Genomic DNA, 22,120 nt, shown 5'->3' with positions numbered 1-22,120 from the left:
AAGAAGGTAGACCTAATAAGCCTTTAGAACAACATCTGACTACCCTAGTTAAATAAAACAGAAAAACGCGACTACTGTCAAGCACAGACCAGTATTGAAGTGCACAGGAAATATGCAGCAATCTAAACAGTTTATTTAATTAATATTGAGAAATTAGTTGATGTTCACCTGGATTTGTTCCTGAAGAGGGGAAATAATTTAATAAGTTGTCATTTATAGTCATATGGTAAAATGCATATTTTTATTTGTGTACATTTAAAATGACTACAAAATGTCGTCCCGTTGAAAAATAAAGAAAACAACAGAATGCACTGCTTTAGCGCAAAACATGAACCAATACACAGCTAGTAGGCTGCTTGATGCGCCTATTTTTAAAAGTCTACATTAAGGTTATTTGACGTTAAATGCATTATTTAAGTCATTTTAGAAATAAATCACAGTATATATCATGATAAAAAGTGACTTTACAGTTTAGAAAATATGGTAGGCTATGAAATCCCCCCCAGCAGCAGCAGAGGACTAGTATTCTGCCGCGAGGAACTGCAGAAGAACTGATGACAGTTTGATCTTTTTTTTTTCTTTTTTTTTTTTTTTGTCTGACCAATCAGCAGAAAGGGAAGTTTAATTCCCACCCACGTGTAGAAATCGAATATTCAAGCTGTTTATTCATTTTTCTACCCCTGAAAGAAAAACTACAAATTAAGCCGAATTCTTGTTTTTCGTTTTTTTGCAAAAAATTTAAAAACGAAAAAGGAGCCGTTTCTCATTTTTCTACTTTCAATATTAAACAAAAAATCCAATGACCAAAAGATACACGGATCCTTTTGCTAGGATATGGTTAATTCTCATATTTTAAATTAGTGATGTCCGGTTCGCGAACGAATCATTCGATTTAACCGGTTCTTGTTAGTGAATCGGTTGAACCAGTTCACCAAATCGGACTGAATCGTTTGAAGCGGTTCGCGTCTCCAGTAAGCATTAATCCACAAGTTGCTTAAGTTTTTCACTTTTTTAACGTGGCTGACACTCCCTCTGAGTCGAAATAAACCAATATCCCGGAGTAATTAATTTACGGTCCGTGTACGGTCCGTGTACGTTTTGATCATTTAATTTCCTATTTAGAATGCAATATAAGAAATGGGAAAATGGCTCGTTTATTCGTTTTTCCGTTTAGTTTGACAAACGGAAAATTAGATTTTGGCTGGATTTCTCATTTTTCGTTTGACGTTTACAAATTGGTTTATGGCTTCAATATTTCATTCGCACTTGTGGGCGGCGCTGAAACGCTCCTTTCATCTGATTGGTCGAATCGCTCCGCACGGCCTTTTCATTCTTTCAGGCAAAATAATAGTCAGTACTATAATGTCTGAAACCACCACTCACTGTTAATTAGCATAATTATTGATTCAGATGTTGTTGGGCACATAATTCGCGCTGCTGCGACTTGCAAGTGACCCCTTTAAATTATTTCTAGGTTATAGTATTGTATGAATATTTTCCCATTGATAAATACAATGCAAATAGTTCTGTCTCCTTGGATAAAAGTCAAGTGGAAATAAAAATAAATAATGGACTGAGCAGTTCCATGATAATATGTAACATTTACCACTCTCGTCTTTTAAGTCAAAAGGCACTAGGTATGTGTGTGTGACATTAATAAATAATTGTGAAAATTAATAAAGTTAAATTTATTAAAAAATTAGAAATAACATTTACATTTATGAATGTAAGCATGGGTAGCCAACTCAGTTCACATGAAAAGAATTAGATAGAAAAGAGAGAAGGTAGAATCAGTGAACGCACCTTACTGACAAATATTAACAGGGTTTAGGGCAAATAAAATCCCTATTTTTCATGCCTTATAATATTATTAGTTTTATTACATATTAAATTGGTTGATGTTTCTCTTCTTAGTCTTCTTTGTTGGGCTTGAGAAAGCCAACATATATTTAAACATTATTATTATTTATTATGAGAGTAATTGACACCAACTAGAACTTTAATGTTTCACTAAATTCAGCTCAGATCTTCAGACTGGTCTGACTCGCGTTGCTGTAGAACTGGTCAGACTTACCTTCCCAAAAAATCCTAGTGACTTTCGTTATCTGAACAATGAAGGCCTTAATACTTAATGTCCACTAGAGGGGGCGACAGGTTAAAAAAAAACAGTCTACTCTTTTTCTGTTTACATCAGTTTAAATGACAAATAAATACATGAATTTCATGTGTACTGCCATGAATATGCCATATCTGTGTACAAGAATAAACTTCACACTTCAAGCTGTACAACTACTTAAAACTTCTCATTCTGACTTTTTAAACCTACCTCCAAATTTATTTTAAGGTATAGTTTATTCACACTGGTTTATGCATTTAATGTTTGTCCATCTGGAACTTTTATTTTTCATGAGCTGTATATTTTAAGATGTACTAGGTGTTGATAAATCACCTGCAATGAATGTAAAAGAGCTAATGTCAGGGCTCTCAGTCCTGCTCCTGGAGGGCCAGTGTCCTGCAAAGTTTGGCTTTCCAAATAAACACGCCTAAGCTAAGCAAGGTCTTCAGGATCTGCAGCAATGTCCAAGCAAGTGTGTTGGAACTGAACTCTGCATAACATGGTTTTCCAGGTTCAGGACTGGGTTTTAAATCTATAAATTAATCTGTACAGTTGGGTGTCTGCATGCAGCCACGTTAAAAAAAAAGTGAATCATTTAAGTAACATGTAGTTTGTTGCTTACTGGAGACGCCAACCTGTTCAAGCAATTCAGTCCGATTTGGTGAACTGGTTCAACTGGTTCACTAAGAAGAACCGGTTAAATCGAACGATTTAGATTATTGATTACAAAAAAATGAAGCCTGACAGATGTTGGCATGTTACATGGTCTCTACATACCTCATGCAAACACATCTCTGAAACATCAGACCTCTAATCTTAAACCACAATTTGCAGTCAGCACAAGATATAAAAGGCATTGGTAAAAAAAAAAATTGTCAGAAGAGATGAAAGAAAAATAGTGGTCATCTATGCAATTCGGAAAAAGAGGCGGCTTTTCTGCATTGGTTTTATTATTTTTTTCTTTTTGTTAATTTTATTTTATTTATTTTTTTCAGCAGTTATTGTTCATTCTAAATGTATTTTTAATGTAGAATATGTGAAATGTTGAACATATAAAAAAGTGCTCGTGGCTCGTCTTCCAGTGGGTGCTCCCCCACGCATAAAAGTGAAACTCCGCCTATGACCAAAGGATAAACAGTGACCACAATCTGCCCCGGATATGACGTTTGAGTGTACAGGCCAGATGCCAGCGGAGCTCTGTATTGCTGGGAAGTGCTGGAATAGCTGTGAGAGGGAGGGGAATCCAACATTGGAGTACTCAGGGGGGTTCTGCTGCAGTGGAAGCAAAGGCTGCCCTGTTGCTGAACTTTTTTGGAATCCATGTTTCTCTTGGTCACGATGTGGTTTTCTTGCACCACTGAACAGTGTCTATCTCTGGTGGTGTGTACTCAGGTGAAGATTAATCTGTTGTATTTGCATCACCTTACAATTAAGGTGACTAATAGGCGCCACCTGGTGGAACCAACATGTAACATGATGAAATATCAGGACACAGATGGGGATGATTTCATGAAGTGTGTCTTTTGGGGGGTTAGAACAGTCAATAATTTTTTTTTTTTTAAGTAAAACCTACTCAACTTTTCTAATACTGTTGTTCCCATAATGCACTGGGGCATGAATAATTAATAAAGTTTTTTTTTTTTTTGCTGTTTTTCTGCTGATTTACACTGTTTTGTCATTGCTTTTTTGTTAGGTTTAGTAACTTGCAGAGTTCATGTTCAACTCAAATGACACATTCTCAAAAAATGAACCACAGATTGTTACCAACATTGTGTGTTGTTTACTAAGTACTGCAGTCTTTTTGGATGAGTGTCACATTAATAATTCTATAAATGTGGTGTTTATATGATATTTATTGTTATAGTTGCTTAGATGTTTCTGAGTAAAACATGCTAATTAAAAGTTATTTTTTTCAGTGTATACTCACAACTTTACATGTGCTTTAAATAAAAGTACTTTTAATTAATTGAGAAACACCTTTATAATTGATTTAGAAAAAAAAAATTGGTTTAAACAGAATAATCAGCCTTAAAGCATGAGAATAATGATAAATTGAGCAAGTAACATTTAAAATAAAGACAAACAAATCTGTTTGTAATCTGCATCCAGCCATGTCAGCTCTAACAGCTTTTATCTTTATTTCGCCATATGGATGATAATAACCAATACACTAAAAACAATGCCAATCCCAAGGCCGATGTGATTCAGCATGAGCGCTGTTCTGGAGTTCTTCTTTGCTAATTCTTGCTGTCCTGAGTAGATGGCATCTCGAGTCTGTGAAAACAATTGTGAAACATATCGTCAACTGCTTCTGTTCTCATTTCTTTGAGCCAGTGGCGGATGGGGATGGTCAACATTTATTGTTCCATTTACATTTGATGGAAGAGGTACACTGAAAGCAAATCTGGTGTATAAACTTTATTTTATTTTATTTATAGTAAATTTTGCAAGATAAAAGTAAGAATTGTGAGAAATAAAATTACATCTGCCAGAAAAATTTCAGAATTTTGAGATAAAAAGTTGCACTTACCTTTATTATTATTTTTTTTTTCTTTTGTGGCAGAAAAAGTCTTCCATAAGTAACACACTGAAGTAAATGTGAAATTTTGAAGTAAAAAGACTGAAACTGTATTTACTTGTAAAACGCACTACAATATTCAATTATTAAGCCATTTAGTTGTTTGCAACAAATTGCACATTAATTTAACTTTGTGTTATCACTGGTTTCTTATCTTTCTCTTGAAACTAAACAGATTTTTGGATAAATTTGCTAACGTAGCTTTGTTTTATTATGCACATTGATAACCAAGTTAACCTGAGAAATAGCTAACCAAGTTCACCAACCAATGAGCTTAGCTTATCCAGTCACAAAATCACAGTTAGTGAGCTACATCTATGTTAAAAATGATTGGCTTGTAAGTATATTTTTTCACGTGTTAACATATTGGTAGACTTAACTCTCCAGACTCCTAAATATTTGCTTTAAGATATTTCACTAAGTTTTTATTGATAAAAACCAGCTCCTATATCTTAGGTGTAGTCAAGAGGATGTATATTTACATATATAAATCCATATTTTATGTTGTATGTATTTTAACACAGCCTAAATTTAGGATATTTAAGTTTTTTTTTTCTCTTAAAACTGTTAAATATGATGCTGTTGAGGGGATTTCCAGTGCCACACCTTTTTCTATACAACTAACAGTCATTTACAGAAAACCGAAAAACAGGAAATCACCAGCCATATCAGTTATAAGCAGGATATATGAAAGATTCTGTGGTGTGATAATGCTTACATATTTGTGACCAAACATACAGCTTAAGCTTTAACAATCCTCTCACCTGTTTGGCAGTCAAATGTATCTCCTTTATGTAGTCATAAAAATTATAAATTGTTTAAGTACATATTCACTAGAATTATTTGAGCAGTGAATCATTCATAACACGTGGGATCAACTTAGGAGATAAAAAAAAAAAAATGCAATATAGTTTCCGTTAAGAGATCAACCACACAGAAACATTTTGTTGAGAGTAATAAACCTAAATGTAGTCAAAAGTTTTTGAACAGTAAGATTTTTTTGTTTTGTTTTTAAAGAATTCTCTTCTGCTCACCAAGCCTGCATTTATTTGATCCAAAATACAGCAAAAAGCAGTAATATTGTGAAATATTTGTACTATTTAAAATGACTGCTTTCTATTTGAAAATATGTTAAAATGTAATTTATTCCTGTGATTTCAAATCTGACTTTTTAGCATCATTACTCCAGTCTTCAGTGTCACATGATCCTTCAGAAATAATTCTAATATGCTGATCTGCTGCTCAAAAAAACATTATTATTATTACATGTATTTAAAACAGTTGAGTATTGTTTTTTTTTTTTAGGATTATTTGATGAATAGAAAGATCCAAAGATCAGTATTTATCTGAAATAAAAGCTTTTGTAACATTATATACTGTACTATACCATTCAAAAGCTTGGAGTCAGTATATTTTTTTTTTTTTTTTGAGGAAAGATATTATAGAAATATACACTTTTATTTAGCAAGGACGCTTTAAATTGATCACAAGTGATGATAAAGATATTTATAACATTACAAAAGATTTCTGTTTCAGATAAATGCTGTTCTTCTGACCTTTTCTGAATTTTCTACTCAGCTGTTTTCAACATAATAATAATAATAATAAATGTTTTTCTGAGCAGCAAATCAGAATATTAGAATGATTTCAGAAGGATCGTGTGACACTGAAGACTGGAGTAATGATGCTGAAAATTCAGCTTTGAAATCACAGGAATAAGTTACATTTTAAATTATATTCAGATAGAAAGCAGTCATTTTAAATAGTAACAATATTTCACAATATTACTTTTGCTTAATTTTGGATCAAATAAATGCAGGCTTGGAGAACTCTGTTCAATAACTTTTCACTTGTAGTATATATATACATATATATATATATATGTGTGTGTGTGTCTTTTAATATTTTTTTTTAACATTTACAAGCATTACGTGTTGCAACATTATATATATATATATATATAATATATATATATATAAATACTATATATATATATATATATATATATATATATATACATATATATATATATATATATGTTACATAATGTAATGCTTGTAAATGTAAAAAAATAAAAAATAAAAAAAATATTAAAAGACAAACATATGGACTAATATACTTACAGAGCAGGAGAAAACCAGTGCAGCAATGCCCAGAGGTAAACAGCAGCACAGCATGGTAAAGATAGAGTAGGCTAAGTGATCTGGCACTAGACTGGCCGGTGGATTGGGGGTCACAAAAACTGCAGGCTGCACACCGACCACGCACTGTCCTGGATATGGCCGGGTGTGACTGAAAGACTGGCTGGGATCCATTTGTCTGATTATTGGATTTTGATTGTAATTTTCTTTCTGCCTTGGCCTCTGCAGCAATGTATGTATTACTGTTCTCTGGTTCGGTCTTTTCTGTTCTGAAGTTAGCAAATGGGAGGTGAATTGTAGGTATGTAGGGGAGGAGTGACAAGATCTTTACCCCTGTTTCCATTATACTCTGTGACTGCAGACACCAACTTGTGGTTTTACTTTTACGACGAAATACATGAAATATCAGGTGGGTTAAGAGGTTTATTTCATCACACCCGAGCATACTTTTGGCACCTAGTGGAAGTGAATCTTCCTCTTTTTAATCCTTCTGTCAGCATTCTATTACATTTACCCATTACAACATGGGTTCTTTAGAAGAAAAAGATATGTTGATTATCAAGTGAGAACCCTTTTTTTTTTTTTTTAAGAATGAAAAGTTTTTTTGGCCAAATCATTCCTCACTAGACCTACAAATGAACTCATGTCAAGTCAAGTCAAGTCACCTTTATTTGTATAGTACTTTATACAATATGATTGCGTTAAAGCAGCTTTACAGTGTCAAATAGGAAAATTGTTTAACAAAGAGTCAGTTTTCCAGCTAAAGTCTGTTTATTGATGATTCAGTGATGTCATCATCCAGTTCAGCTCTCTTCCAATAGTATCTGTTCAATCGGTCAAGCGTCCCCAACTAAGCAAGCCAAAGGTGACAGCGGCAAGGAACCAAAACTCCATCAGTGACAGAAATGGAGAAAACAAAAATGTGGGAGAACCAGGCTGAGTTGGGGGCCCAGTTCTCCTCTGGCCAGACGAAACCTGCATGGCGTGGTTTAATTCCAGGCTGCAACACAGGTCAGATTGTGCAGGGTACTTGTCTGGTTCCTGTGGCCTTGTGTTGATGGTCGTCGAGGTGATGAGGTCTTCATAGGGGATCTGTCTCTGGGTCACCGCTGACATTCAGGGCTGTAGAGGTCGTCTCTAGGTGCTGATCCACCATCTGGAATGGATATGGACTGGATCCGTATGGCTATAGTGACCTCGGAATAAGAATGAAAGAGACTAATATTAGCATAGATGCCATTCTTTTTACGATGTAGTATAAAATAGCGGTGGCTTAACCCTTAATCAATCCTCAAGTAGGGTTTACATTTTTGGTCCTTGGGGAAATGAGGAAATATAATTTTTTATATGGCAAACTATATATCATTATTTTTTATTTACTTCTCAACTATACATTTATGCTGTGTTTTTGTGGATATTTGGTATTTTTTTACCTATTTACTGCACAATTACCTAACTACATTTTGGAGAATTTTATGTTTCCCTATTCAGAGAGACAGCTGCACTTGCATGCCCGAGAGGCGTTTCAAAGATGGCCGCAGAGTGACATGACTTGACATGATTTTGGTAATACAGAACTTCGTATCTACCAATAGTAAGACAATCTCTGGTTTTACCATGTTAAGATGACAAATTTGAATGTGTAGCCTTTACTTGAAATCATGCTGTTAAATTTACTATCATTATTTAAGTAAAAATGGTTTCCTAGTTTCTCTATCTTTTTATTTATACAGAACTACAACATTAAAAATAAATAATAAAAGTAATACGATTTTTAATGTGTGGGATCAGTGTGGGGGACTTTTTTAAAAATGCAATATAGTTTTAGACAATAGATCAAACACTGTACATTAACTGTTATATAAATGTTAAAGAATTTAAATAAAAAGAAAGCACATGGGCTAATACTTACGGAGCAGGAGAAAACCAGCGCAGCAATGCCCAGAGGTAAACAGCAGCACACCATGGTGAAGATGGAGTAGCCCAAGTAATCTGGCAATGGATTGGCCAATGGAGAAGCAATCTCAAAAACTGCAGGCTGTACAGCAAACACAGTTTGTCCTGAATACGGCCCCTGGGTAGGGCTGTGCAATTAATCGAAAAAACGATTCGATTTCGATTTTGGCCTCCAACGATTATGGAAATCCAATAATCGAGATAAAACGATTATTGTGCCCCAGGGCCGTGCACAGACCTTTTGAGGGGCATGTGCTGAAACTGAAAAAGGGCACCCCCCTCCCTTTTTTTATATCAAGATTATTTAGTAAGCCTGCATAAAAGGAAGAAAAGGTCACATCTTCATGACAAATTCAATAACAATAATTATTTGTAGGGTCCTGTGTTTGTAAATTGCTCTTGTGTACTCCCTCTTTTTTTAAATTGCATTTATAGAGAAAAAAAATACTTGACTCATACATAAACATGTTAACCAAATAATACAAATTAGCTTATAAAACCAAACAGAAACCAAAATCTTTTTTTTTTGAACTTCATGCACTTTTTTTTTTAGGGCTGTCAAATGATTAATCACGATTAATCACATCCCAAATAAAAGTTTTGTTTACATAATATATGTATGTGTACAGGGTATATTTATTATGTATATATAAAATACACACATAAATTATATATTTAGAAAATATTTACATGTATATACATTTATATATTTATATTCTTATATTTTATATTATATATAAATATATTTAATATATAAACATAACATATTCTTCTTAAATATATACATGCATGTGTGTGTATTTATATATACATAATAAATATACACAGTATACACACATATATTATGTAAACAAAACTTTTATTTTAGATGTGATTAATCGTAATTAATCATTTGACAGCCCTACTTTTTTTTTATGAACTTTGCAAAGAAAAAAATTATATATATTCTCTTTTTTAGCAATTCTGTTTTGGTTTTTATAAGCTAATTTGTATTATTTGGTTAACATGATTATGAATGACATTGAGAAGAGGGGAAGGTGAGCAATGATTCAAGTATTTTTTGACAAACTTTTTTGAAATATAATTTAAGTAATTATGTACAACTCAATTCCAGATTATAAGAAACTATAGCCATACCGTAACTATAACATATCCAACATGTATCCGCCTATCTGGCAAAAATTTGATACTGTGGTGGACCAGGGATGTTGGTCTCTTGAAGGTTTCTTATTCACTACACTTTCCCTAAAATAAGCCAGTAATGAAAAAAAAATAAATAAAAATAGTGTGAAAAGTACAGTTGCAGTGAAAAGCATTTCTGAAGGATCACGTGACACTGAAGAGTACTGAACTGGAGTAATGATGCTGAAAATTCAGCTTTGATCACAAAAATAAATTACATTTTTTAAAATATATTCAAATAGAAAACAGTTATTTAAAATTGTAAAAATATAACACAATATTACTGTTTTTGTTGTATTTTGGATCAAATAAATGAAGCCTTGGAATGAATCATGAATTACATTCTGCATGATAAAATATAAAGATTTTCACTGTGATCTTCTGTAATTTTTTTTTTAGTTACTACTACATTACTGTAGTAAAACCATGTTTTTACTACATTTTATACACGTGAGGACGAGCGGAGAGTATACCATAACATGATTAGCCTAAATGTTAATAAATTAAGTGTATCAGCAATCATAAATCAAAGAAGAAATTTCTTATATATGTTATCTAGGTGACGAGGATCACTCGTCGCTTTGTGTAAGTTCCAGTACGAAACAGCGCGGGGGCGCACCTGTTATGATTTTCCGATGGTAAAAAAATGGTTAAAATGCATTTGGCCAAAATCGCATTTTAAAGATGAAATGCTACTGTATGCACAGGCTATTTAAGTGTTGGCTATGTATTGGCTATGACTAGATGGCAAATGCTAGCCCTCTCTCTCAGGCGACGTCCCACATGTCTCAGTCAGTGAGTCAGTCAGACATCAAATAAATAAAATATGAGCCCTTTATAGACATAGTGTTTTAGTAGTACTTGTTCAAACAACAAGATATTTATTTACCCTTCGCAAAACTTTGTTCAGCTCAGCTGGTGTCTACTGTGCGGCTGCTGTGGAACTTCAGTTGATTCAATGAATATAGAGGGGGCGGAGTTATCAGCTTACTGACAGCTTGAGGATCGAATAAGATTTACACAAGCTCGTTTTAAGAACTTTCATTTGCTAAATATTTGTAAAACAGACAGACAGACGTAAAGGGTGACCAATAGCATTGATTAAAAAAAAAAAACACCACCAAAAAAAGGGCTCTTCGGAGTGTAAGGGCAAAAAGGGCATGTGCTCTGCACAGGTTGAGCCCTACCTGTGCACGTGCCTGTTGTGCCCCATTCCGCCCCCTTTTGCAGCGCTGCGCTTTCGTTCCTCCATAAAAGCCCAATTTCCCGTGCAAATCAGTAAAATCATGTAACGTGACATTCGCAAAATGGGACGTGCATTAATTATCGAAGTATATTTATTCATGTATTTAAAAGTGTGAAAGAGAACTTGCGCTGCTCCTCAGGAAGAGATGCGCTCAGAGACAGAACAGAACACGGACATTTAAAGACATCTTTCAGCTCAAGGTGCGCGCCTAATCGCTCAAGTACATGCAAAAATGTGTCAAAATGCTGCGCTTGGTGATTATTCATGTATACCTTCGTAGGTCATGTAATAAATTAATGTAAAGAGTTAATAAACCTGCATAAACCTTTTCATATAAACTGCAATAAATACAAAACTAAAGCCAAACTTAAACAGAAATGAGACATTAATAATAAATGGTATAGTGAATAAATGAAATAATCATACTGCTTGAAACGTGCATAAAAAACATTAAAGCACAGTTTGTTTAATTTGTATCTTTTTATTCTATTGGATTTGTTCATTTGCTTTTTTTTATTACTGACAGTTTAATTATTTTCAGTAATTTTGAGGACTTTTTGTTTGTTTGAAATTCCGCTGGTCTCTATAATGTAGATGTCATAGCAAGTCGAGTCTGCTTTATTGTCAATTCTTCCACATGTAGTACAGTACATACATACAGAGAATTGAAATTGCGTTACTCTCAGGCCCTTGGTGCATACAGATAACAGTAACAGTAGAACATTAAATACAGATAATAGAATATAAAAAAAACACTATACAAATATACAAATAGGTCATGTAAAAAGAAAGATAAGTAAAGCAGCACAAGGCACATGGTATAGAGTGCAAACCAGTGAAGTAAACAGTGCAGATATAATAATTGTAGCAACCTTATTTACAGGAAATACATATTTGATATGTATCACTATCTTTAAATAAACCACTCATATAAAGTTTTGGTCATATGGCCCCCTCATAATCGTTTTAAATAATCGTGATTACAATATTGTCCAAAATAATCGTGATTATGGTTTTTGCCATAATCGAGCAGCCCTACCCCTGGGTGTAGGGGCCCTGGGGGACTGGCTGGCTTGGAAAGGAGGGAGGATATCCAGCAGGATTGTCTTGGTATGCTGTTGGTGATGCTGAAGGATGCAACTTGCTGATTTTCTCAGATGAGTTCCAGGCTTCTGGAGGCTGATTGAAAGACTGGCTGGAATCCATTTGTCTGATTATTGGATTTTGATTGAAATTTCCTTTGCCTTGTGCTCTGCTGAGACGTATTCCTGTTTTCTGGTTCAGGCTTCTCTGCGCTGATGAAGGCAGTGAGCATAGGGAGGTGCGTAGTTGGTTGCAGAGGAGGAGTGACAAGAACTTTATTACTTTATCACTGTTTCCCTGTGATTGCAGGCTCCAACTGAGATACGTTTAAATAGTGATGGGAAGTGACGCGAACCGGTTCTTTCGGACAATTCGTTTCATCGGTTCTTTTACGCCCTAACGTAGTGACGTCACTCGCGATGACGTAATGATATCAAGTCTAATGTGTCAGGAGGGTGTTGTTAGGATTTTTTGTTTTTGTGATTTTTTATTTTTCAGTGGGCGGAGCATAGATTAATATTCATGACTTTTTCGGACATACGCGTGGAACCAGGTGCAACTGTGAATTTCAGTTCACCATCGTATCTCGGCAGGTTTAATGGAATATTTTTTTTAAAAAAAAAAGGTCAGCATATTTATAGCGTTGCACAAACCTATGCCTAAACCACATTTGTTCATCATTTTGTAACATAATGTTTTTTATTAGTCTGCAAGATTTGTGCGGTCGTCACCTGCTGAATGATTGCAGACATTCAGCACACTTAAAGGGATAGTTTACCCAAAAATGAAAATTTGATGTTTATCTGCTTACCCCCAGGGCATCCATAATGTAGGTGACTTTGTTTTTTCAGTAGAACACAAATTATGATTTTTTTAACTTCAGCCATTGCAGTCTCTCAGCCGTACAATGCTTGGTATGGTAAAAGAATCTATGAGAGAAAAAAAAAAAACATGCACAGAAAAATCCACATTAAACCCTGCTGGTGGTGACGATACATTGATGTGTAACAGTTCGGACATTGCGTGAATCAGAGGTAAAAAAAAAAAAAAATGATATCGATACTGTTCAGTTTCTTGCACAGACAAATCATTTTGTGTCTTTACACGTCAATGTATGCTCACGAGCTCAGGGTTTAATTTGGAAATTTCTGTGCATGTTTTTTTTTTTTTTTTTAATTTATTTTATTATATTAAATGAAATTACATTTGTAAAATGTTAACTTAAACCATTGAATTTAAGTTGGGCCTTACGTGAATCATTTACGTTGCATTGACTGAAACTGGGCAGTGGATTTCTAGTTCCCAGCATGCTTTGCATAGGGATAGACCAGGAGAATAAATGTTGAAATTAAGTGCTGTTGAATGTGTTTTTGGTAATGATCAAGTAAAAATATCCTTATAACATTAGCAGTTACAGCTCATGTCTAACCACAAAGTCTATACTTCACCATAACCTCAAAAATCAACATAAACAAACTCTTTTAAATGTCAAAAATAACTAAACAACAAACTTTAATATGTCTTTCCCTTTGCCGAAAACACATTAAACAGCACTTAATTTCAAAATTTATTCTCCTGGTCTATTCCTGTGCAAAGCATGCTGGGAACTAGAAATCCACTGCCCAGTTTCAGTCAATGCAATGTAAATGATTCATGTAGGCCCAACTTAACTTCAGTGGTTTAAGTTAACATTTTACAAATGTAATTTCATTTAATATAATAAAATAAAGAAAAAAAAAACATGCACAGAAATATCCAAATTAAACCCTGCGCTCGTGAGGATACATTGACGTGTAAAGACACAAAACGATTGGTCGTGGCAGGAAACTGAACAGTATCGAGATATATATATATATATATATATATATATATATATATATATATATATATATATATATATATATATATATATATATATATATATATATATATATTTTTTTTTTTTTTTTTTTTTTTTTTTTTTTTTTTTTTTTCTGATTTACGCAATGTCCGAACTGTTACACATCAATGTATCGTCACCAGCAGGGTTTAATTTGGATTTTTCTGTGCATGTTTTTTTTTTTTCTCTCATAGATTATTTTACCATACCAAGCATTGTACGGCTGAGAGACTGCAATGGCTGAAGTTAAAAAAATCATAATTTGTGCTCTACTAAAAACAAAGTCACCTACATCTTGGATGCCCTGAGGGTAAGCAGATAAACATCAAATTTTCATTTTTGGGTGAACTATCCCTTTAAGTGTGCTGAATGTCTGCATTCAGTCATTGATGACCGCACAAATCCTGCAGACTAAAAAAAAACATTATGTTACAAAATGATGAAAAAATGTGGTTTAGGCATAGGTTTGTGCAACGCTATAAATATGTTGACCATTTAAAAAAAAAAAAAATGAAATTCACAGTTGCACCTCGTTCCACGCGTATGTCCGAAAAAGTCATGAATATTAATCTATGCTCCGCCCACTGAAATCGAAAATCTCAGAAACCGAAAATCTCGTAACACCGGCCTGGGACATTAGACTTGATATCATTACGTCATCGCGAGTGGCGTCATTACGTTAGGGCGTAAAAGAACCGATGAACCGGTTTTTTGAACCGGTTCATTGAAACGAATTGTCCGAAAGAACCGGTTCGCGTCACTTCCCATCACTATTTAACTATTTAAATCTCAGTTGGAGCCTGCAATCCCAGGGAAACAGTGATAAAGTAATAAAGTTCTTGTCACTCCTCCTCTGCAACCAACAACGCACCTCCCTATGCTCACTGCCTTCATCGGTGCAGAGAAGACTGAACCAGAAAACGGGAATACGTCTCAGCAGAGCACAAGGCAAAGGAAATTTCAGTCAAAATCCAATAATCAGACAAATGGATTCCAGCCAGTCTTTCAATCAGCCTCCAGAAGCCTGGAACTCATCTGAGAAATCAGCGATGTTGCATCCTTCAGCACCACCAACAGCATACCAAGACAATCCTGCTGGATATCCTCCCTCCTTTCCAAGCCAGCCAGTCCCCCAGGGCCCCTACACCCAGGGGCCGTATTCAGGACAAACTGTGGTCGCTGTACAGCCTGCAGTTTTTGAGATTGCTTCTCCATTGGCCAATCCATTGCCAGATTACTTGGGCTACTCCATCTTCACCATGCTGTGCTGCTGTTTACCTCTGGGCATTGCTGCCCTGGTTTTCTCCTGCTCCGTAAGTATTAGCCCATGTGCTTTCTTTTTATTTAAATCCTTTAACATTTATATAACAGTTAATGTACAATATGTATATATATATATATATAATTTTTTTCACGTGTTTGATCTATTGTCTAAAACTATATTACATTTTTAAAAAAGTCCCCCACACAATAAAAATCATATTATTTTTATTATTTATTTTTAATGTTGTAGTTCTGTATAAATAAAAAGATAGAGAAACTAGGAAACCATTTTTACTTAAATAATGATAGTAAATTTAACAGCATGATTTCAAGTAAAGGCTACACATTCAAATTTGTCATCTTAACATGGTAAAACCAGAGATTGTCTTACTATTGGGAGATACAAAGTTCTGTATTACCAAAATCATGTCAAGTCATGTCACTCTGCGACCATCTTTGAAACGCCTCTCGGACATGCAAGTGCAATTCCTGTCTCTTTGAATAGGGAAACATAAAATTCTCCAAAACTGTTCCCCAAGCTTTAGATTAAACTTCATATTTGAAATCACCACTGTTAAGTTAAATGTACTGATGAGTAAAATTCATGCTAATTGTCCTGAGCGCACGTCTCAGAGCGCTGACTGTTTCTATAGCAAACGGGACAGCTGCAGTGATGCGCTGACTTTACAGATTAGTGATTGGCTCTTTTACTCAGAAGGCGGGGCTTCGTTCAATAGAGCTGCCATATTGAGCATTGCATTTTTCCAAATTCAAAACTATAGGAGTGACACATCTTGGGTATTCTATAGTCTTTGGTATTACTTACTATTGGAGAAAGCGTAACGGTCAACTTGGATCACGTGTGCCTTAATAACCAGTCACATTACAGTCAGAGTTGTGCTACACTCAATCACCGTTTACGGATACCATAGGAATGAATGAAGTGCCTTAAACTGAATCCCACCTGTAGCAAAAATTCTGTGACTTCTCTTACAAAACCTTAAAGGGATAGTTCACACAAATTACTCACCCTCAAAGCCTTCCTAGGTCTGTATGAGTTTATTCATTCAGATGAATGCAATTGGTGTTATATTAAAAAAAATGTTCCGCTCTTCCAAGCTTCGTAATAGCAATGACTAGTGGTTGAGATTTTGAAGCCCAATAAACTGCATCCATCCATCATAACAGAAACTTTCCATCAAATGAAAATATAAGATTACGTTACTAAGAAATGTCTGCCCCTTCTTTTGAGAACTCCCCCATCTGCCATTGGCTCTAAGCAACTCAGAATGAGAACAGAAGTGGTTGACATAATGTTTTACAATTGTTTTCACAGACTCGAAATGCCAACTACTCAGGACAGCGAGAATTAGCAGAAAAGAACTCCAAAACGACACTCATCCTGAATCATGCCGCCCTTGGTATTGGCCTTGTTCTCCTTGTACTGTTGATTATCGTCAATGTTTTGGTTTTAATTTGAAAAAGTTGTCATGGATGGATGCAGACTACAAAGAGATTTGATTCTTTACATTTTAAATGCTATTTGCTCAGTGTATCATTAAAGCCTGCAACATGTGCTTTAAGGCTGATTATTGCATGTTAAGACTTTTTGCTTATCTTGTATGCAGCTGTGCTAATTTGAGTTTTTTACATACAGTTTTATTATGTATGTACATATATGGGCATAAATCTGTCTGTCTGTGTATGCAGGCAGCTGTGTATCTGACAGTTAATACCTACAGTACCTGCCAATTTATAAAAAATGAATTTCGGGTAACACTTTATAATAACTTTAATTAATCAATAACAAACATTATATAATCCTTAACAGATCATTAGTTAATATATATTCATATAGCTAGAAACATGAGATAATGTGCTTGTTAATGTTTACTAAAATTATTTAACATTACCTAATGATCAACAGATAATTAATGTAAATTACAATGCTTACAAAAGTCATTAAACGTTTAATTCATATGATCATGCACATCTTGAAAATCTACAAATTATTTTAACAGATGTTATACAATGATTAAAAGCTTTTGTTAATGTACAACACTTTTGCTGCTATTGAGGTGTGATATGGGTAGGTTAGGGTTAGGGTTTGGTGGTATGTGTAGGTTTAACGGTTGGATGAGGGGTCAAAAGTGTAAAGGGGTCAGTTTGATTACTAAAAGGGAGCATGGTACAATCTGTTTATATTACATTTGTTTTGAGAAATGAACAGGTATTTTGATTTGTTTTCTCCTGCTGATGTATGATTCAAGGAATACCCTGTTTAATGATATAGTATACTATAAGTGTTGAGGCAATAAAAACATTTCCCATCCAAATTACGTATATTATGTCTTTAAGGAGCATTTATATATACTTAACTAACCACCCTGTACACAAACATTGTTACAGCAGCTAGAAGTCCAATGCCCATAAAGGTAACTACTGAATGATTAGTAAACGTTTCTAAACATTTACAAATGATGAATGGTTTCCACTTTAGATTGTGTACTGCAAAAACGTGAATAAATTATTAATAAATGACTTGTTAAGATGTGAAAACAATATAAGTCTAAACAACAACCGAAGACCAAATATATGACCTTTACAGACTGTGATTATGAGTTAATGAATAATATGTTAACATGAATACACTGAAAAAATTAATCTGGGTGGATGTAAATGTTACATAATTAGATCTGTGATATTAACTATAAAATGTTAAGTTTCTATCTTTACATTCATACATCTAGTTTTGAATTAATCTGTATTTGTTCAAAATACAAGACAATTTTCTTTACAAAATGTATCTAAGTAATCCCAACCAACAATAACCTTGTTTCATTTACTCAATATAAAATAATTACCCTACTTCCCTTCGTGTTTCGTTGGTCTGGTCTGGAAACCCTGCGCAAATGAAGAGTAACACACACACTGAACAAGGTAAAAATAAAGTTATCAAAGTAAGGTTAGTTATATTATAACCATATTTCCATAGTGATGTGTACATTCTGATTATAATATAACTAACATAACCATATGTTACTGAGAAATACTCAATTGCTAATTAGAAAATCTGAGTACATGTAACTTTAAAATAAACTAACACATTTGGAAAAACAAAGTAGATCCCACTTGAAATTTGGAAGATGGAAATAAATTTTTTTAGGTTGAATTCAATCAAAAATACACATTTAGAACTCTTAATGTTATGTAGATCACACACACACACACAAAAATGACTAAAGAAATACTAAAATTAAGTTTATGTGTAAACATTCTTTCAACAGACAGAAAAATTAGTTTTTACAAAGACTAGTCTTGTTTGATCTACATAATAAATTTATGCAAAATAAATCATCATATGTTTTAAGTAAATCGAGCAGAATTTTTTTTATCAGTGTAGTTCATTGAATAGTAAAGAGCTAAAGAGCATTTTTCACAACATTTGTAAATGCAAAAAAGAGCATTAGGAAATATGTGAACTGAAGTTTAATGACATGTTTGCATTCAAAAGTACATTAACAAATAAGCTTGTAATCATTGTATAATTTTTATTAAAATTATTTGAAGATTTAAAAAAGTGCATGATTGTATGAATTGAAAGTTTAATGACATTTGTAAGCATTAACTAATGATCAGTTAAACATAATAATGTTTGTTGATGATTTAATTAATGAAGCTTTTAATAATTGTAAACCAGCTGTCAAAATCATTTGAAGATTTTTAAGAAGTGCATGATCTTATGAATTTAAAGTTTAATGACATTTGTAAGGATTTTAACGTACATTAAATCATGATCTGTTAATCAATAGATAATTTTTAATAAGTACATTAGTAAACATTAACAAGCATAATATCTCATATTTCTAGATATATGAATATATATGAAAGTGAAAGTGACGTGACAAACATGGATTCCAGAAACAGGGCAGCCTTTGTTTCCACCCTCCGGAGTACCCCACTACCATATATGTCTCTGCTTTTCTGTCCTTCGTTGTGAGTAGATTGTTTTGTCTTTGCTAGTGTTCCGTGGATGAGTGCAAGCATCATTTTCTTACCCTCTGTACACCTGTGCTTCAGGACTCGTAGCTCGGAGATCTGGCAGCTCAAGTGCTGCAGAACGAATGCCACACGTTTTAACCTCAACAAAATGGGAAAATACATCTATCAAGTACATGTTCACAGAGGAAAACAACAGAAAACAAAACCATGTTGGCCGACAGTTTATCAGAATTACCGGCCGAGTCCGAAATGAGCCTGTCTTTTTTTTCCCCTTCTCCCAAAACATCTGTTTCAGCTATTAAAATTGTTATGTTAAGTAAGTATGCTAATGGAAAAGTGATTATAATTCATTTAGATTTTTTATTAAGTTAATTTAGCGTTTGGAGCATTTTTTGTTCGGTAATGTTTTTTTTTTTTTTTTGCTTGTTTGTTTTTAAGTAATGACCAAGAGTCCGGCAGACAGCAGGCAGTGAGATGATCATAGCCTATAGCTATTTGATCTGTTTAGCCTTCTCAGCTCATCACGACTTGCCTAAAATAAAATCTATAGATATAAAACAGTTCAATACAATGCTAGCTTAAACATTTAACCTATAGATAAATGTGCGCTGTTATGCGCATATATCCAAGCGTTTTTGCGGAGAGTCGAAGCTAAGCGCTCTGCAGGACACGGAGGCTCCTGCGCAGTCAGTTGCATTTTTTTAACAGTAGAAACAACTTAAAATAGTCTACGCAGTCATTTTTGCTCACAAAGTAAAAGAGTAATAGGTCACATCATCATTCGGAAATTTAAAAGGTCTACTGTGAAGGCTACACTCACAATATCAACAAAACGTTGTGCTTTTATAAAATAAAGAAAACAAACATGATGAGCTTTCTACCTTCTCATCTTGAGCAGGAGCGCTTTACAAAAATGAACCGAAACTCTGCAAATATATGCCTCACAGTCACAGACATGACACATATATCTATAGAAAGCTTTAAATTACTAGGCTACTTTAAAATGAAATCATTCTAATCGAAAACAAAATATCTTTCATAATGTAATCCGTAAAGATGCAACTTCATCTTACACTGACTTGAATAGCCTAATTAAAATCTCTCCTTACTATTTTCCCCCGACATATTCATGGTAATTACTTTTGCGTGCGTCTGAACGCGGATCTCTTCCAGGCATGCACCTGCACTTGAGTTTCGTTTCATTTTGTGACAGCGCCACAATTTCAAGGAGACCGAGAAGGAAAGCGCACTCTATTTGTTTTCTTTATTTTTCAAAAGCACGTTTTGTTTTTATTGTGGGAATATATATATATATATATATATATATATATATATATATATATATATATATATATATATATATATATATATATAGAATACACACACACACACAAATTAGGCCTAACTGGCTGATCTGATCTCATGAAAGTGCGTAGTATAACATGAGTTTCTGTAATTTGGCGTAATATTTAAAGCAGAAATTAATTTTGGCTTGCAGAAAATCGTGGTACTGATATTTTCATGAGATCTGGCTACAAATGGAGAAACAGAGAGAGAGAGAGAGAGAGCGATAGAGAGAGGTTCGAAAGTAAATTTGTAATTAATGGCATGGCTCAGTCGACAGAAACACGGGACACCTATAATAACTGCTGAAATGTTTGTGGGGCAGATCTCAGGTCAGTCTGAGATCTGACTAGCTCATAGGCTACGCACAGAGCGTACAGCGCCACTATAGTTTTTATTAATTCCCGCAGCTTTCAAGTTCAAATAGCTAAAGGAAATTCCTGCAAATATTTATTTAATATATTAGGCCAGATAAGTAAAGAAATCCCCACAAACTATCAAATGTAGATGTGCGGCAAGCGTGCTCATAACAGAAGATTTTTCATGAAATATGCCTGCATCACATGCACGCTACAGGTCAGCACCCTACAGTCTGGTCAGCACGAACGTCTTTCATTTGCGCATACTGTAAGGAGGGGGATCTGCCGAAATGAGGTGCCGGATCGGATTTCGGAGGTGCAGGATCCGGATCCGGCTTGTTCCGGCACAAATTATGCCCTGAATGCATGTATTGACAGTATAAGTTTGCGCTGATGAGGCGAGGCTCACGCAGCCTCTCCAGGAGAAATCAAAACGCGCAACACTAAGAAACTTATGGAATTACCTTTGTGCCTAATAAAATGAACGTAATTTTTCAAGAAACTTATGAAATTATAAATTGAAACCGAATAAAATGTCTTTGATACTAAAAAAAAAAAAATACATTGCAGGCAAAATCATTGACTTCGTTTATAGTACACTGCATGTTTTGCAACTGTTTTTCCCTCTTTCATTCGCTGATCTGTAGTTACAAATGTGCTTCCAGAGTTTTAATTTACGATTCTGGTTTTTGTTCGCCATTCTGGCAAAAATCTCTCGTGGGGGCGGGGCTAGCAGAAGTGTGTTCTCATTGGCTAATGAGTTTTCGATTGACAGCTTGAAGTTTCATGACCAGGGCCAGCCAGGGCCGGTTACCGATAACGATTGATCTTGCGCTTAAGAGCCTTTTCTACGAGTAATTTTACTATCGTTCGTTATTGTTTCACATGCGTTTCCCAACAATGCACGTAAAGCAATCGCACGTAGCTGTGCTTTAAGTGCTACTTAGGAGTCGCTATCCGTTTGTCAAGTG

General features: G+C 34.3%; 2 protein-coding genes across 2 annotated transcripts; one reads left to right on the top strand and one right to left on the bottom strand.

Moving 5' to 3' along the window:
- Positions 1-4,203: 4,203 nt before the first annotated feature.
- On the bottom strand, positions 4,204-7,248 carry LOC122148037 (synapse differentiation-inducing gene protein 1-like). The gene is made up of 2 exons (XM_042773129.1): positions 6,818-7,248; positions 4,204-4,390 (listed from the first exon to the last, which is right to left on the bottom strand). Exons 1-2 carry the CDS (start codon positions 7,007-7,009, stop codon positions 4,253-4,255), a joined length of 330 nt encoding a protein of 109 aa, XP_042629063.1. The 5' UTR covers positions 7,010-7,248; the 3' UTR covers positions 4,204-4,252.
- Positions 7,249-14,967: 7,719 nt separating this feature from the next.
- LOC122148036 (transmembrane protein 91-like) lies at positions 14,968-17,322 on the top strand. Its single transcript, XM_042773127.1, has 2 exons — positions 14,968-15,494; positions 16,781-17,322. Exons 1-2 carry the CDS (start codon positions 15,168-15,170, stop codon positions 16,922-16,924), a joined length of 471 nt encoding a protein of 156 aa, XP_042629061.1. The 5' UTR covers positions 14,968-15,167; the 3' UTR covers positions 16,925-17,322.
- The last annotated feature ends 4,798 nt before the right edge of the window (positions 17,323-22,120 follow it).

This window comes from Cyprinus carpio, chromosome A16 (assembly GCF_018340385.1).
Source record: "Cyprinus carpio isolate SPL01 chromosome A16, ASM1834038v1, whole genome shotgun sequence".
In the NCBI taxonomy this organism is placed as follows: Eukaryota; Metazoa; Chordata; class Actinopteri; order Cypriniformes; family Cyprinidae; genus Cyprinus; species Cyprinus carpio.
The sequence above is the reverse complement of the archived record's forward strand: the minus strand, read 5'-3'. Positions and strand labels throughout refer to the sequence as shown.